This window comes from Cucurbita pepo, chromosome 14 (assembly GCF_057944985.1).
Source record: "Cucurbita pepo subsp. pepo isolate OVF chromosome 14, ASM5794498v1, whole genome shotgun sequence".
Taxonomy (NCBI): domain Eukaryota; kingdom Viridiplantae; phylum Streptophyta; class Magnoliopsida; order Cucurbitales; family Cucurbitaceae; genus Cucurbita; species Cucurbita pepo.
Genome location: NC_141811.1, coordinates 11,394,127 through 11,409,106, shown reverse-complemented (window position 1 = coordinate 11,409,106; position 14,980 = coordinate 11,394,127). Strand labels below are relative to the sequence as shown.

Below are 14,980 nucleotides of genomic sequence, written 5' to 3'. Positions count from 1 at the left end.
CAAATTTTCGGAGCTCGAGTCAACCATCAGTTAAAAAGATTGTCCTCCACGGACCACTAGAACAAAAATGGGGTTTCTCCAGTGGTGAACGATGCCCCAATCCACCGACCCTCGCAAATTGGCCCACTTCCAATGACGACGATCATGGTCATTACTGTATCTAATCCATCTCTTTTATTGTTCTTAATTAATTTCGTTTATTTTAATTGCATGGCCAAGATTCTCTCCTCTTGAATTCAACGCCCAAAATCGGAGAAAGTTTTGGGGTTCTCACAGTCACACATAGTGCGATCTGAGTCCCATTGCCGTGGGGCCTTCAATTTCTTATCCGCCATTGATGTTCTTCGTAGCCCTACATATCCGCCTAACTATTTGATTACGGTAAGCGATGCTTCGAACTTGATCTGGGAGTCTTGGATTTGGCTGTAAAAGGATATTAACTTAACCGATTAGTTCGCTTTGTTTGACTTGATTTTATATTATGATGTCAACTCTAGGCTGGAGCATCCTTTGACGATTTGTCTGTTTTCATGTCACTGCCGACTTTGCCTGAGGTGGGCTCACTGGAAATCTTGGCGTTGATGGGTATGCTAATTTAATTTATTCTTTATATGGTAATGGCTAGGTCTTAATCTGTGTTTGCGTCTGGAGTTTGGGTTAATGTGATCTGATCTATTTGGGTGTTTGGTTTGTGGTGGGGTAAGTCTGCTATTGTTGGGTTTCTATCATATGGAGCTTTGGATTTGAGGAAAAAGAAAATGCAGGCTGGTGGGGGAATTTGGTTTACAGGGCATTCCCAGTTCAGTGTTCTTGATTCTTCTTTTATGGATGAAATTTTGGAAGATTTTGATTAGTGAAAGAATACCCTGTTCAACATTCTTCATGATTAACTGAGTTGATTTGTTTTTTTGTGATATGAACAGTTTGATTTGGATCTGATCACTTTGTTGTGGTGATTTTGTAATTTTTTGAAGGGTTAGATCCCACATCGGTTAGAGAGGGGAACGAAACATTCTCGTTTTAAAGATCTTGAGGGAAAGCCCAAAGAGGTAGAGGTATTTGCTAGTGGTGGGCTTGAGCTCTTACAGATGGTATTAGAGGTAGACACCGAGCGGTGGGTCAGCGAGGACGCTGGGTCTCCAGGGAAGGTGGATTGTGAGATCCCACATCGGTTGGAGAGGAGAATGAAATATTCCTTTCAAGGGTGTGGAAAGCTTTCCTAGTAGACGTAGTTTAAAAATCTTGAGGGGAAGCTCAAAGGGGAAAGCTCAAAGAGGATAATATTTGCTAGCGATGGGTCAGTGGGTCAGTCAGGACGATGGGTCTCCAAGGGGGGGTGGATTGTGAGATCCCACATCGGTTGGAGAGGAGAACAAAATATTCCTTATAAGGGTATGGAAACCTTTCCTAGTAGACGTAGTTTAAAAATCTTGAGGGGAAGCTCGAAAGGGAAAGCCCAAAGAGGATAATATTTGCTAGCGGTGGGCTTGGGCTGTTACAAATGGTATCAAAGGCAGACACCGGACGGTGTGTCAGCGAGGATGCTGGGTCTACCCCCTCCCACATCGGTTAGAGAGGGAAACGAAACATTCCTTATAAGGGTGTGAAAACCTCTAATAGACGGGCTTCGACGGTGGTTTATCTTTAAGTGTAGCATAAATTACTTCATAGTGCTGCAAATTTCTTATGATGAAAATGATTGTATTTTATTTTAATGGATCTCGCTTTCAGCTTGTTTACTTTTCCAATATAAAAATATATTGAACAATATGAACGTGTGGAGATGGACCATTGATCATTCTTTGTACAAGTTGGGTTTGTGGATGGCTTCTACACATTCTGTCCTTTCCTATTTGGTCCCAATTTGGCTCTTCTTCCATATAAATGGCGACATAGATTTCTAACACAAACCTGGTTTTGTAGTTCTCCTGATTTCTGACAAGCCACATATTAAACAATTGCCCGCCTCCCAGAAATCGACGTTGAACTCATCAATCTTCTGTTGAATAGTTTCAAGCAAAGGCTATGCGGACAAGGAGAGAAAAACGCTCCGAGGTATGTTTTAACGAATTCGTGTACAGTTTTTGAACAGCTTGTTGTGTTCATCAAGGATGGATTCCAACTTAATCTTGCAATTCTTTCCAGGCTTTTTGGCCTTCCATTGTGATGAAGAAATGGTTGAATATCAAGCCAAAGGTGTATGATTTTAGTGAGGATGAAGTTGATACTGAAACTGAGAGTGAAGATGATGGTATGTGTCATTGGGTTACTGCTAAAATTGTCTATTTTCATTTCGTTTTCTTCGATTTCACCTTTTTTTTATACGATTTCCTTTCAGTTTGCTCTCTCAAGAACGAAAGAACGCATAAACAAGAGGATCGTGCTAGTAGAGCACAAAGGAATTTATCGACATGTTCAAATCGAATTTCAGGTACTACCTCCATGTCAGTATTCTGATGTTTTTAGAAATCACCCACTTCCTCGTCTATAAGTAGTTGGGGAGGAGAACAAAACATTCTTTATAAGGGTGTAGAAACCTCTCCCTAGCAAATGCGTTTTAAAAACCTCGAGAGGAAGCTCGAAAGGGAAAACCCAAAGAGAACAATATCTGCTAGCGGTGGGCTTAGGCTGTTACAAGTTTAGTATTTGATAATAATCCTATCTCACCCGAACTATTAAAGTTTTGCCGGGAGGATCGTGTTCTAATTAAGCTGGAATTGGACTAAAATGTTCCGAACTCTTGACCGTGGATCAAGTATTGCCAATGCTCATTCTGTTCTAGAGGACATCTTAGCTAGGATTATATAGGCCAAAGGTTCCTTACGAATGGAATGCTGAATATGGGCTTGTTTTTCAAGGAATTGTTTCAACCTGCATTTATCTGTTGAGCTGGTTAAAAGTTTATGATTACTTATTTTAATGATCCAGACATTCCTAGTAGCAACCAGTTAAGACACCGACGAGGGAAATCGGAAACTCTTAGAGTTCAGTACATAAACACGAAAGATCTGAGGTTCGGCTGTGAACTACGACGACTATTTGAATCATGATCCCGGAGACATTACTTTCATTCACACTGATTTTTGGAAATATGATATCTGTAGGGTGACGATAGCTACATGGAACGTTGCGGGAAGAGTTCCAGATGAAAGCCTTGAGATAGATGACTGGCTATGTACAGAAGACCCAGGAGATATCTATATTATAGGGTGAGTGAAGGTCCTTATGCTCATAGTTCCATTAGTACATATCTTGTGATGTTGATAAAAGCTTGTCAAATTTGATCCTTGCAGTTTCCAAGAAGTAGTCCCTTTGAATGCTGGGAATGTGCTGGGAGCAGAGGATAACAAACCAATTCCGAAATGGGAGGCAATCATTCGAAGAACGCTGAACAAGTCTTCCGAACCCGAGAACAAACATAAAAGCTATAGCGCCCCGCCGTCCCCAGTATTGAGGACTTCGTCCTTAGCTGATGTACTTGCAAGTGAGGTTAATGATGAACAGTTAGAACTGATAGACAATGAATTTTCTGGGAATGTCGGGTTTGAATTGGATCAACATCCCCTCAACAAGTTAAACCGAGTGAACTCGAATTTTCAGTTAAGTAGAATCTATGGCATTGACTGTGACCATAGACTAGACTGGCCTGAACATTCATTGGATGCAACTCCTCAAGTTGTTTCTTCTAATACGAAGTTGCGTCGAGTAGTTAGCAGTTCTGCTCGAATTGGCTTCCGGTGCTTGGAGAATCCTCTAATATTCCCTCCGCAGAGTTTTTCGATAAACGGAAACGGGTTGAAGAGGACATTCTGTAGTTCTGGGAATCTGATCTCGGCCTGGAAAGCGACACAGGAAACTTCAGAAGTCCTGGACAACCTTTCTGATGTATCTGACATTTCTGTTGAAGAAGAAGAAGAAGATGGTTTCCCAGAAGAACTTATAGAACAAGAAGTCGACGGGGATCCAATGGAGAGCACGAAATCTTATCCGAAATACGTGAGAATTGTCAGCAAGCAGATGGTAGGAATATATGTGTCGATTTGGGTTCGTAAGAGATTACGGAGACACGTTAACAATTTGAAAGTGTCTCCGGTTGGTGTTGGTCTTATGGGCTACATGGGAAACAAGGTAATACTTTTATACATCTAGGACACCAGAATATCAAACCATGAACAGATTTTGGAAGTCTTTTCTTGTTCATACGCTTACAGTGTTGCTGTTAGTAGGCTCATGTTGTTTACCAATTTGAATGCAGGGGTCTGTTAGTAGGCTCATGTTGTTTACCAATTTGAATGCAGGGGTCTGTTTCTGTCAGCATGACTCTTTATCAGTCGCGGTTATGTTTCGTTTGTTCTCATTTGACCTCGGGTCAGAAGGATGGAAAAGAACACAAGCGCAATGCAGACGTGAACGAAATCATACGACGAACACGTTTTTCGTCCGTGTTTGATTCAGGACAGCCACAGACAATACCTTCGCATGAGTAAGCACTCTGATCTTTAAACATGCTTTGCTTGACCATTCATAACATGTGCATTTAACCATTGATTTTGGAAACTGGAAAAAATTCATATCGAATCGGAGAGCTGTCGAGTAATCTGTTTGCTATTTTTGTTCATACTAACCGAGCATTTCAAGGATCAAGAGACTATTTTTGCTCGCTCTGTCTTAATTTTGTTAGTCTGATATCATTTGGAGTATGATTGTGACGAAATGTTTTTACGAGCAGTCAAGTATTCTGGTTTGGCGATTTGAATTATCGTCTGAATACGTCGGAGTCGGTTGTAAGGAGGCTTGTAGCTCAAAAAAAGTGGGAGGAACTCAGCAACTATGATCAGGTGACTAATTTGACCAAAATTTTTAAAAAGCTCGTCTGTCTAGAACACGAACAACTGATAGATATCGAGTTCTATATGTTTTAAGATGAATGAATGACTTAAGATCAAGTAATGAATGGATGGATGTATTGTGACAGCTTACGAGAGAGCTGCACACGGGGCACGTATTTGATGGATGGAGAGAAGGGGTATTAGACTTCCCGCCAACGTATAAATACGAATTCAACTCGGATAGATACATCGGCGAAACCCCGAAAGAAGGAGAGAAGAAAAGGTCTCCAGCATGGTAAGTTGTTAGATAGAATCCACCATTAAGGTGTAGAGAAGGAGATTGTAGAGTTATTGACTGAATTAACATGAACAGGTGTGATCGGATATTATGGATGGGAAAAGGGATAAAGCAAATGTGTTATAAGAACGCGGATATAAGGATGTCGGATCATAGGCCTGTGAGCTCTGTGTTCCAAGTAGAAGTTGAAGTTTTGGACCATAGGAAACTGCAGAGAGCTCTGAATTACACCAACACTGCTGCTATTCATCCTGAGATTTTTGCCGATGAAAATGGGGAGTATGACTTAGACTTCTAGCAGCAGCAGCAACAGCAACAACCAAAATTTCTACTGGTTGGTTTCTTTCCCTGAAATAATATCCTTATCAAGGTAATATATAGTGTTCAAAGTTCATTGGTGGTGTTTTTCAACAATTATTAACCATTTTGTAACAAAATTTACATACATAATAAGAGTCCAACTATTTTATCTCAACTCTTTTGTACTAAGATATAAATAAGAACGAATTGGCCGTAGGCGACCTAAGAACGAATTGGCCGTAGGCGAGGTAAGAACGAATTGGCCGTAGGCTACGTAAGAACGAATTGGCCGTAGGCTACGTAAGAACGAATTGGCCGTAGGCTACGTAAGAACGAATTGGCCGTAGGCTACGTAAGAACGAATTGGCCGTAGGCTACGTAAGAACGAATTGGCCGTAGGCTACGTAAGAACGAATTGGCCGTAGGCTACGTAAGAACGAATTGGCTTTAGGCTACGTAAGAACGAATTGGCTTTAGGCTACGTAAGAACGAATTGGCTTTAGGCTACGTAAGAACGAATTTGCTTTAGCAACAAATTGGCTTAGTTCATTTGTTGTTGGACTTACAGCAACTACAGCCAAGCAACGTATGCTCAAATTTTTTACCTCAATTTCAATTTAAGAAGGTTATAGAAGAGGATAGAGAGATTTTTTAAAAAGAGATTTTAAATTTGAAAGCAAGAGAGTAACCACACCTCATATGAAAGCAGTAACAACCTCACTCAGTATATAACTATTGATAAAGAGGAGTTATCACATATCAATGCCTACAAAGGTGTAAATATTCATAGAGATTACAAAGATAAAAAGTTATAAAATGCTCTAAAAGATTACAACGATTAAATGTTCTAAAATGCTCTAGAAGATGTTTAGTCAAACAAGCTCTAAATATGCTTTGTAATCATCATATATTAAACTCTGAAATCATGATCCATGAGAATAAAAATCTCTAAACCTAAACCAATATAAGATAAGTGTATATTCATTACAGATCCATTAAGTTGGCATAGAATTTCTTCAACCCAAAACAGCTCCATTTCCTACCAAAACAACTTCGATTTCATTCGAAGTTCTTTTAAATTCTTCAAATGTATCATTAAATACTTGAACAGGAGATGTTATGAACACCATTGAATAGAAGATCTTTGATATCAAGCTTTTTACGCATTAAATCAGCTTCAAGTGGAGTTAGACCGACCACTCTACTACTTCCTCAGTTAAATCCTCATTATACTACAAACATGTAATTATATTTTAAATTTAACAAGTTTCGATAAAAAAACAAACTATCAAAATACATAAATATCAAAGATAACACCAAATTATTTTTTAAAAGGTTTTCAGGCTAAATATACTAAAATTCCAATTCAAATTCAGGAATGGAATTTTAGAACAATGAAAGCAAATATGGTCAAAATCCCATTTGAAATTACATAAATTCGGAACAAACATGAAAGAGGCATCAGTTCTCCAAGGTGATATAGCATCAATGAATGCTTCAGACGCAAATTACCCATTTGATTATATGAGATTCATCATATGCCCAAAAATCAGTCATCCCAATCCAAAAAAACAATTCAAGTGTAATCGTTTTCTAAACCATAGTTCATAAGAAATCCAACGAAAAAGAGTTGAAAAGAAATATGTAGGAAGGAAAACAGATGAGAAGATTCAAAAGCGATCGGAACCTGTCGGGATTCACATTAACATCACACTGTAATTAGTCAGTGGATTGACAGACATGAATTTCTATCGTCACCTCGCATTTCCAGTATCAGAACACCAAAACAAATTCAAACAAAAACAGCCACAGAAATCGCAGAAGAAACATTCATTAGCGAAATCAAATGTAAAGTAAACAAAGCTCAGAACTTCTTAGAGGGTTGTGTAGCCATCACCGACGACCGCTCGTGAGAGGCCGGCTATAGAACAGAAGATTTTCATCACAGCTTCAGTATCAAAGAGAAGAAGACGATTGAAGAAACAATTTCTTGAAACGAAAAACAAATTGATAAAGCGCGGCAGAAGAACGATGCAGTGCAAAACGGAAACCCTAAGGGGAATTTGAAGCGATGAATGAATGAGAGAAAGAGGGGTTTTTATAGGCTCCCAATACAAAACCCTAATTAGTTTTGAAATTTAAAATATTTCAATAATATTATTCTTTTGCCCCTAACTTCTGTACTTATTGCATCTCGGTCCTCAGCTTTTAATTCCAAATAAATAGTTTAATTTAGGAAAAAAAAAAAACATTTTTACTAAATTTCTTTAATTTTGAATTTAGTTTCTATTTATGTTTCAAATCTCACTTTTTTTATTCTATATTTTTAATATTTTTTTTAATATAGGGTCACTCCCGGTATTTGCGGATTCTAATAGGGTAGCGCCTAATTGTTATTTCGAATGGTAGATTTGTACCCGAATTGTTATATCATATTGTAGGGTCGAGTCCTAATTGTTATATCGAATTGTAGGTTTGCAGCCTTACTGTTATATCGTATTGTATGGTCGAGCCCTAATTGTTATATCATATTGTAAGATTGAATCCTAGTTGTTATATTGAATTGTAGGTTTGTAATCTAATTGTTATGTTGTATTGTAAGGTCGTGCCCTAATTATTATACCATATAATAGGGTCGTGACCCTACTTGTTGTATCGTATTGTTGGGTCGAACCCTAAGTGTTATATTGTATTGTAGGTTGCTCCCTAATTAGTATAGTTTGTTGCAGGGTTGCTCCCTAATCGTTATTGGTATCATCATGTTATTCTCTAGTAATAAACATATCGAGGGACAGGAGTCCACACAATATGAAGATAGTTAGCAGGTTTACACACCCACGTGATTATAATTATATGGGTTTACGAAAGAGCCAATTCCTAGTAGTGAATTGTCTTGATTGACAAGGTCCATATACGTCCTAGAATTGAGTTATTAAAGAGGTCGTGTCAGCCATATGTCATATGACATGAAATCATTCAAGTTATGTGCACAAGGATCAATAGAACCAGGTGTATTACTGCTTTCCCTTAATTTTTTGGAAAGAACCCAAAATAATACATCACATATGATGTACCAAAACAATGAAACATTATACTATATTCTATGAATGATATGAAATTGTTATAAATGTAAAATTACAAAATTTTATAAAGTCAGAGTGAAACTCCCAGTGGGAATTACTGAAAGAAATTATTCTAATAGTGAAGTAGGAGGAATAATTAAGAATGGATGATCTAAGAATATCAAACTAACAAAACAAAAGCAGTAAGAATCCTTTAGAATTGTTTCAGAAGGCTGTGTTCTAAGGATTACTTCAATTTGGAGTTATTTAAAAATGCTACTTACAGAGCAATCGTCGTGAACTCGCCAAATGGTTTCACCCAACAGATTTGCTACTGAAAGAACAGTCAACTGAGGGAAGTAGTTCTCTGTTATTGCTGGGATCGTGTTTGTAACTATCACCTCTTGAAATAGGCCGCTCGATAACCTCTCGATCGCCGGGGGGCTGCAGGGTGATGAACATAAAAGAAGTGGAGAAATCAAACAGTTTCGAAACTAACTTACATTTCAAAAAAGTGAAATGACCCAATTATGTATGAGATCCCACATCGGTTGGGGAGAAGAACGTAGCATTCTTCTTTATAAGAGCGTAGAAACCTCTCCCTAGCAAACGCGTTTTAAAAACTTTGAAGGGAAGCTTGAAAGGAAAAGCCCAAAGAGCACAATATCTACTAGCGGTGAGCTTGGACTATTACAAATGGTCAAAGCCAAACACCGGGCGATGTGCCAGCAAGGAGGCTGAGCCGCAAAGGGGGTGGAATGGGGTGGTCCTACATCGATTGGAGAAGGGAATGAGTGTCAGCGAGGATGCTGGGCCCCGAAGGGGGTGGATTGTGAGATCTCACATCGGTTGGGGAGGAGAACATAACATTCTTTATAAGGGTGTGAAAAGCTCTCCCTAGCAGATGCATTTTAAAAACGTTGAGGGAAAGTCTAAAAAGAAAAACCTAAAGAGGACAATATCTGATAGCGGTGGACTTAGGTTAAGAAGAAAGTTTTCCATGATCCTGATCATCCAAATTCTAGACAGAAAAGAACTTTATATCGAAGTTTTAAGGTTAAAACATATTTTTAATCTTTGTACTTTTGCTTCTGTAACATGTTTGAACTTGTACATGCTTTTTGTAATGATTTAGTCTGTGTTAGAAAAAATGTAATGATAACCTAAAGTTCCCAATGTTAAGAAATTTATTGTAATCGAGTCATTTGAATGGACGAATAATTGAACCACCTTTAATTTTGGACTGTATTAACTTCTGTTAGCTTCATTGACTTGCCCATATTTAATGCCTAGGTTGTATTGTTTTTAACATTTTTCCTCAAGCTTTAACCATTACATTTCTAAGAGTAGGACTAAGTTGTTATAATTAAAAATATGAAGCACAAAACTTTATAGAAAGCCAAAGCATAGAGACTATTACCTAAATACAGCATGAGTGCAGCAAGCATAAACTTCTCTGGCACCCTCTTGATGTAGAAGAGCTGCACCTTTTGAAATAGTCCCTGCACCCAGAAAACCAAAAATGCAAAAGATATATACAAGGTATACACAACTTTTCTGAATCAGAGTGTAAAACAAGAGAGAACTTCAAACTTCAACCAGATAGAAAGATTCATGGGGACCAAGCATTTTTCATGGAACATGGAAGTTTTATGTGAGATCCCACGACGGTTGGGGAGGAACGGAACATTCTTTATAAAACTGTGGAAACCTCTCCCTAGTAGACACGTTTTAAAAACCTTGAGGGGAAGCCCGAAAGGAAAAGCCTAAAGAGGACAATATCTGCTAACGGTAGGCTTGAGACATTACAAATGGTATCAGAGCCAAACATCGAAAGATGTGCCAATGAGGAGGTTGACCCCGAAGGGGGGATTCGAGGCGATGTGCCAGCAAGGACGTTGGACCTCGAAGGGGGTGGATTAGGAGGTCCAGCATCCTTACTGGCACACCGCCTCGTGTCCACCCCTTTTGAGGCTCGTGTCCACCCCCTTCGGGCTCAGCCTCAAAGGGGGTGGATTGAGGGGTCTCACATCGATTAGAGAAAGGAACGAGTGCTAGCGAGGACGCTGGGCCCCGAAGGGGGGTGGATTGTGAGATCCAACATCGGTTGGGGAGGAGAAGGAAACATTCTTTATAAGGGTGTGGAAACCTTTCTCTAGTAGACGCGTTTTAAAACCTTGAGGGGAAACCCGGAAGGGAAAGCCCAAAAAGGACAATATCTGTTAGCGGTGGATTTGGGCCACTCTCATTCTGGGTCAAGAAAAACTTTTTTTTTTTTTTTTTTTTTACTTCATTCTTCATGAAACTTCAATGCCTAGTTTCGATCTGTGTTCTTTCTAGTTATGTTTTAAACATTTTCAAACATTGCATACTAAAAGAAACTATTAAACAACATAACATCCAAATGTATCCATGACTTCTTACCGGCAGTGTCAATCATGTCATCTACCATGACAGCAACTTTTCCTTTAACGTCACCAATAAGGTTCATCACCTGCAAGGTAAATGACAATCATTGGTATTGGGATGTCATAGAAGTAATACGCAGAGTCTTTAAATCTGAGAATGCCCTTATAGAACTTTGAAAGCATATTTAATACTTGGTCTGGATATCAATCACCAAGGACCCGAAAACCGCCACATCCAATTTTAGAAGAAAGAATCCATTGTGCCGATTTGCCAATCTAAAAACTATATCTTGATTATTTTCTGTTCTGCATTATAAGCATCTAAAAAATGACAGCCTTCTAAAGCTTCTTAAGATTATTATTAGTGATTCAAATGTAAACAACTACATTCTTATCCAAATTTCGAATAGACCACCAAGATTATGAGGACGGGAGAGGGATTCTGTGGGTGTTTACCTCAGCAACGTTGTGAGCTTGGCGCCTTTTGTCCACGATTGCTAAAGGAGCATCAGATAACTTTTTGGCAAAAGCACGAGCTCTTGCCACACCACCAACATCAGGAGAGACCACAACCAGATCATTGTAAGAAATTGTCTTGCTGGCAAGATAATCTAGAATCACAGGCTGGTGTCCATATACAAAATTAATGCTATTAAAAACCCAGCGTAACGAATGGAAGAAGCGAGTTAAGTATTAAATACCTCACAGTACACGTGATCAACTGGTATATCAAAGTAGCCCATTGACTGTCCAGAATGGAGGTCACAAGCAAGAACACGATTGGCACCTGCCTCTGTTATAAGATTAGCGACAAGTTTGGCTGCAATTGACTCACGACCTTGAGTCTGGAAGGCAAAACAGTTCCAAGAGAGATAATTTTACAACCAGATAAACTACACCTTGAATTATATGCTCCCAGATCAGAATAAAAAAAAAAAAGACAAAAAAGTTCAGTTTCAATATTCAATAAAATCTTACATTGTACTCTACATTTTCATGGTTCGCATTTAAGTTGAAATTCAATCAAGAACATCACTAGACGATGTTGAGATTTCAGCATGTCACTTTGTATCATCAAAATTCTCTAGTAGGCATATCCAAGCCATGTAATTTAATTAATAGGTTCAACTAACTATTCTGAAGATTGAACTTGCCTTTCTATCGGCTCTGGCGTATCCAAAATATGGGATAACTGCAGTGATATTTTTGGCAGACGCTCTCCGACATGCATCTACCATAACAAGAAGCTCCATGAGATTCTCATTTGCAGGGGGACAAGTGGGCTGTATTAGGTAAACATCACATCCTCTCACACTCTCTTTCAACTGGACATATATTTCTCCATCAGCAAATCGCTTGATGTTAATCTTTGAAAGTTCCAAGCCCATATACCTAGAAATTTCCTAAAAATAAAAACCAAGAGATTAGAAAGCACAGGCATACATAATTCAAACTTCCAAGAGAAGTATAGGGGAATGGAAGAACAGAAACAAATAATCGAGGAAATTGAAAACTTCAAAGAGGATTAATCAAGTTTCAAATACCGAAGTGCAACAAAATAAGACCAACAATCCAAAACAAGTTGACAGAAAATCAAGACTAAGTAATTTATCCACAAATATATTTTCCTATATCATGTATTGAAATTCTGAAGAGGATTTCTTTTACGTGCCATAGAAATCGAAACTCGTACACCATAGATTATTGTTCCAATAGAACGGCTTCCTTTAGAAAATGGCTGCCAAAATTCAATGAACGGGTAGATGGGATCCTATACAAGCAAAAGCATAAGCAATCTAGGAGAGTGAAAAGATCATGGCATGCGCATAACATGTGTTAATTAGAACAAGTTCTTTGTGCTCATGATTTTCTTCAAAAGGAAGTTTAGAGGTGTGAATTTTGAGCATCATTGATGATATAAACGTATGTCTGCATGCTAGCCAAAAATAAAACCATAAATCGTTTGAATACAATACTTAGAAGCGAGCCGGGATATAGTTCTACTTACCTGAGACAGTGCAAGATTCGCCGTCCCAGAAAACAACTTCAAACGGTTACTGCTTCTGTTGACTGGTTTCCCCATTCTAGCGGATTCCAAGAACTCCGGCAGACTGCGCTCATTAAGAATAGGAACAATTGGTTTCCCATTACCAAATCTGCTCGGTTCAGGCAGACTACTCTTCTACACAACATGAAAACCGCACATAAACACAATTAGCCCAATCACAACAAGGAAGTCGCAGCAGAATTTCATTAAAAAAAATCAGATAAAAGCAGCACAAATTAATTGCAAAAAACAGCTAATCGAAGAAATTAGAAATTCGATCCATCCACCACGCATGTCGGAATTCTCAAACATCCAGAATCAAAACGTTGCACAAATTGTAGTTCGAAATAAACCCCAGTGAGAAATGAATGCAATGAGAGGTAGAGAGAAAGAGAGACGTACGAAGCTGTAACGAATGCAATTTCTAGAGCGAGAGTAGTCGGAGAAAGAATCTCTGCGGGTGAGGAAGGAGGTGCGGCGCGAGGACATAGAGGAGTAAGAAGAGGAGGGACAGGAGGGAATAACGAGGTAGGCGGCCATGTCCACCGGCAAAGGGAGGTAGGGCGAAGGAATTGGCAGATTAGATGGAAGAGAAGGGAGTGAGTAAGGAGTTGATGGAGTTTGAGATCGAGCTCGAGGTGATTATCTATGGCGATGATCCTCCGCCATTAACACACCTCTGATTGAGAGTTCGAAGTCGATGATAAATATTTGAGGGTAAAAATGGTGACTATATTACCAAATTAAAAAATAAAAAAAATAAAAAAAATGAAAATTCAGACTCGAAACTGATGTAATAGTGTTCTAGCACGATGTGACGGTGTTTAGGTCCCAATTTTCGTTTTAGGTCACCGTCATAGTTTCGGGTTCCAATTCTTTTAATAATGCAGCTTTAAAAGAATAATAATTTTAATTTTAGGTCGGTTCGATATGACAGTGCTTGGGCACAACATTGTATTTCTTATTTTAATTTTCATTAAATTCTATTTAAATTTATGGTCGAATTTTAAAAGGTTTTGAAAAGTAAGAGTGTTCTCACCGATCTAGACTATCCGGCCCAAACTACGAGTGTTGGGTTCGGTTAGATTTTTTTTTTCCTCAGTTTGGGTCGGGTTAAATTTTTAAAAAATAAAAAATTTTGACAACTAAACCCTAATGTGAAGTTTGTAACTGATGTATTAAAGATGCGTTGTGATTTGTGAATATTTGATATTTGAGCTCTATAAGATTTTAGTTATTGATATAAATGTCCGGTAGGATTTTTTAAATCATTAAAAAAAAATAAACCGACAATCCAACTAACCTAAACCCGACCCCATCTAACTTGATGTATATTACCCTGAATTTCGTAGTTCATTGGATGTATATTACCTCCCCTTGGATTCGTCTCGCTGCTAACAGTCGATTCGTGTGTTTTATGATGGTCGATTGGAGATGAATTATGCTCGGTCCGAGAGGAAACAGGTAACCGAGCATAATAAATATTTTTCCTCATTCGACGTTGACAATATCGAACTGCAGATATCATACATTCTACTTTGAACCAAAAATCAGCCGCCAACAATACAAGGTTACTCCAGAAATCATGAACAAGATAAAACAAGAAAAGCAGGAACCACAAATTCACTGATGCAGTCACAAGCTTCTTCTTAATCAATGGAGTCGACCTGTCGACTCCGACAAGAACAAACATGCTATGCTCGGTGTTCGGAATTCTCCGAGGTTAACTAAACAAGTCGACACTCAATAGACGATGCAAAGCAAAGTTGCTGGCCTGAGTGACGGTTGGACTTAGTGTCATGACAGGGGGCGTTGAAGCAATCCTAAAGGTTGGTTCGGCCGAGTCGTGGCAAATGGGAGACGAAAACCGAAGGCTAATAATAGTGAGGGGAGGCTCAGTTTTGGTAATGTCGCCATATATCGACCCATGTTTATAACGATCGAGAGCTAAATTGTAAAACATAGAGCCTTGGAAATACTGAACCCAATCCACCTCCTTTCCGACAATTCCACTTATCACGCCTCTCTTTAAATAC

At 38.7% G+C, this 14,980-nt stretch overlaps 2 protein-coding genes and 3 non-coding genes across 7 annotated transcripts; 1 reads left to right on the top strand and 4 right to left on the bottom strand.

Annotated features, from left to right (window-relative positions):
• Positions 1-61: 61 nt before the first annotated feature.
• Positions 62-5,602, top strand: IP5PII (myo-inositol polyphosphate 5-phosphatase 2). Of its 3 annotated transcripts, XM_023696811.2 has the most exons (12): positions 65-381; positions 498-585; positions 1,924-2,055; positions 2,146-2,251; positions 2,339-2,431; positions 2,929-3,013; positions 3,105-3,209; positions 3,294-4,128; positions 4,299-4,483; positions 4,730-4,838; positions 4,976-5,124; positions 5,203-5,602. In XM_023696811.2, the coding sequence occupies exons 3-12, from the start codon at positions 2,026-2,028 to the stop codon at positions 5,423-5,425; spliced, it is 1,920 nt and encodes a 639-aa protein (XP_023552579.1). In that variant the 5' UTR covers positions 65-381; positions 498-585; positions 1,924-2,025; the 3' UTR covers positions 5,426-5,602. The 3 variants fall into 3 exon arrangements, with proteins under 3 accessions (XP_086973668.1, XP_086973667.1, XP_023552579.1); XM_087117542.1 differs by having other exon boundaries at positions 62-381; positions 498-554; positions 2,146-2,431; XM_087117541.1 differs by having other exon boundaries at positions 62-381; positions 2,146-2,431.
• A 1,278-nt stretch (positions 5,603-6,880) lies between these two features.
• Positions 6,881-6,974, bottom strand: LOC111810961 (small nucleolar RNA Z101). Its single transcript, XR_002817476.2, has one exon. It is a non-coding gene; the product is annotated as a small nucleolar RNA Z101 (small nucleolar RNA).
• A 129-nt stretch (positions 6,975-7,103) lies between these two features.
• On the bottom strand, positions 7,104-7,190 carry LOC111810964 (small nucleolar RNA snoR14). The gene has a single exon (XR_002817479.1). It is a non-coding gene; the product is annotated as a small nucleolar RNA snoR14 (small nucleolar RNA).
• Positions 7,191-7,287: 97 nt separating this feature from the next.
• Positions 7,288-7,378, bottom strand: LOC111810963 (small nucleolar RNA U61). The gene has a single exon (XR_002817478.2). It is a non-coding gene; the product is annotated as a small nucleolar RNA U61 (small nucleolar RNA).
• A 1,120-nt stretch (positions 7,379-8,498) lies between these two features.
• On the bottom strand, positions 8,499-13,662 carry LOC111810583 (ribose-phosphate pyrophosphokinase 1). The gene is made up of 8 exons (XM_023697312.2): positions 13,347-13,662; positions 12,906-13,079; positions 12,052-12,300; positions 11,599-11,742; positions 11,354-11,521; positions 10,914-10,983; positions 9,910-9,991; positions 8,499-8,933 (listed from the first exon to the last, which is right to left on the bottom strand). Exons 1-8 carry the CDS (start codon positions 13,482-13,484, stop codon positions 8,753-8,755), a joined length of 1,206 nt encoding a protein of 401 aa, XP_023553080.1. The 5' UTR covers positions 13,485-13,662; the 3' UTR covers positions 8,499-8,752.
• Positions 13,663-14,980: the final 1,318 nt, after the last annotated feature.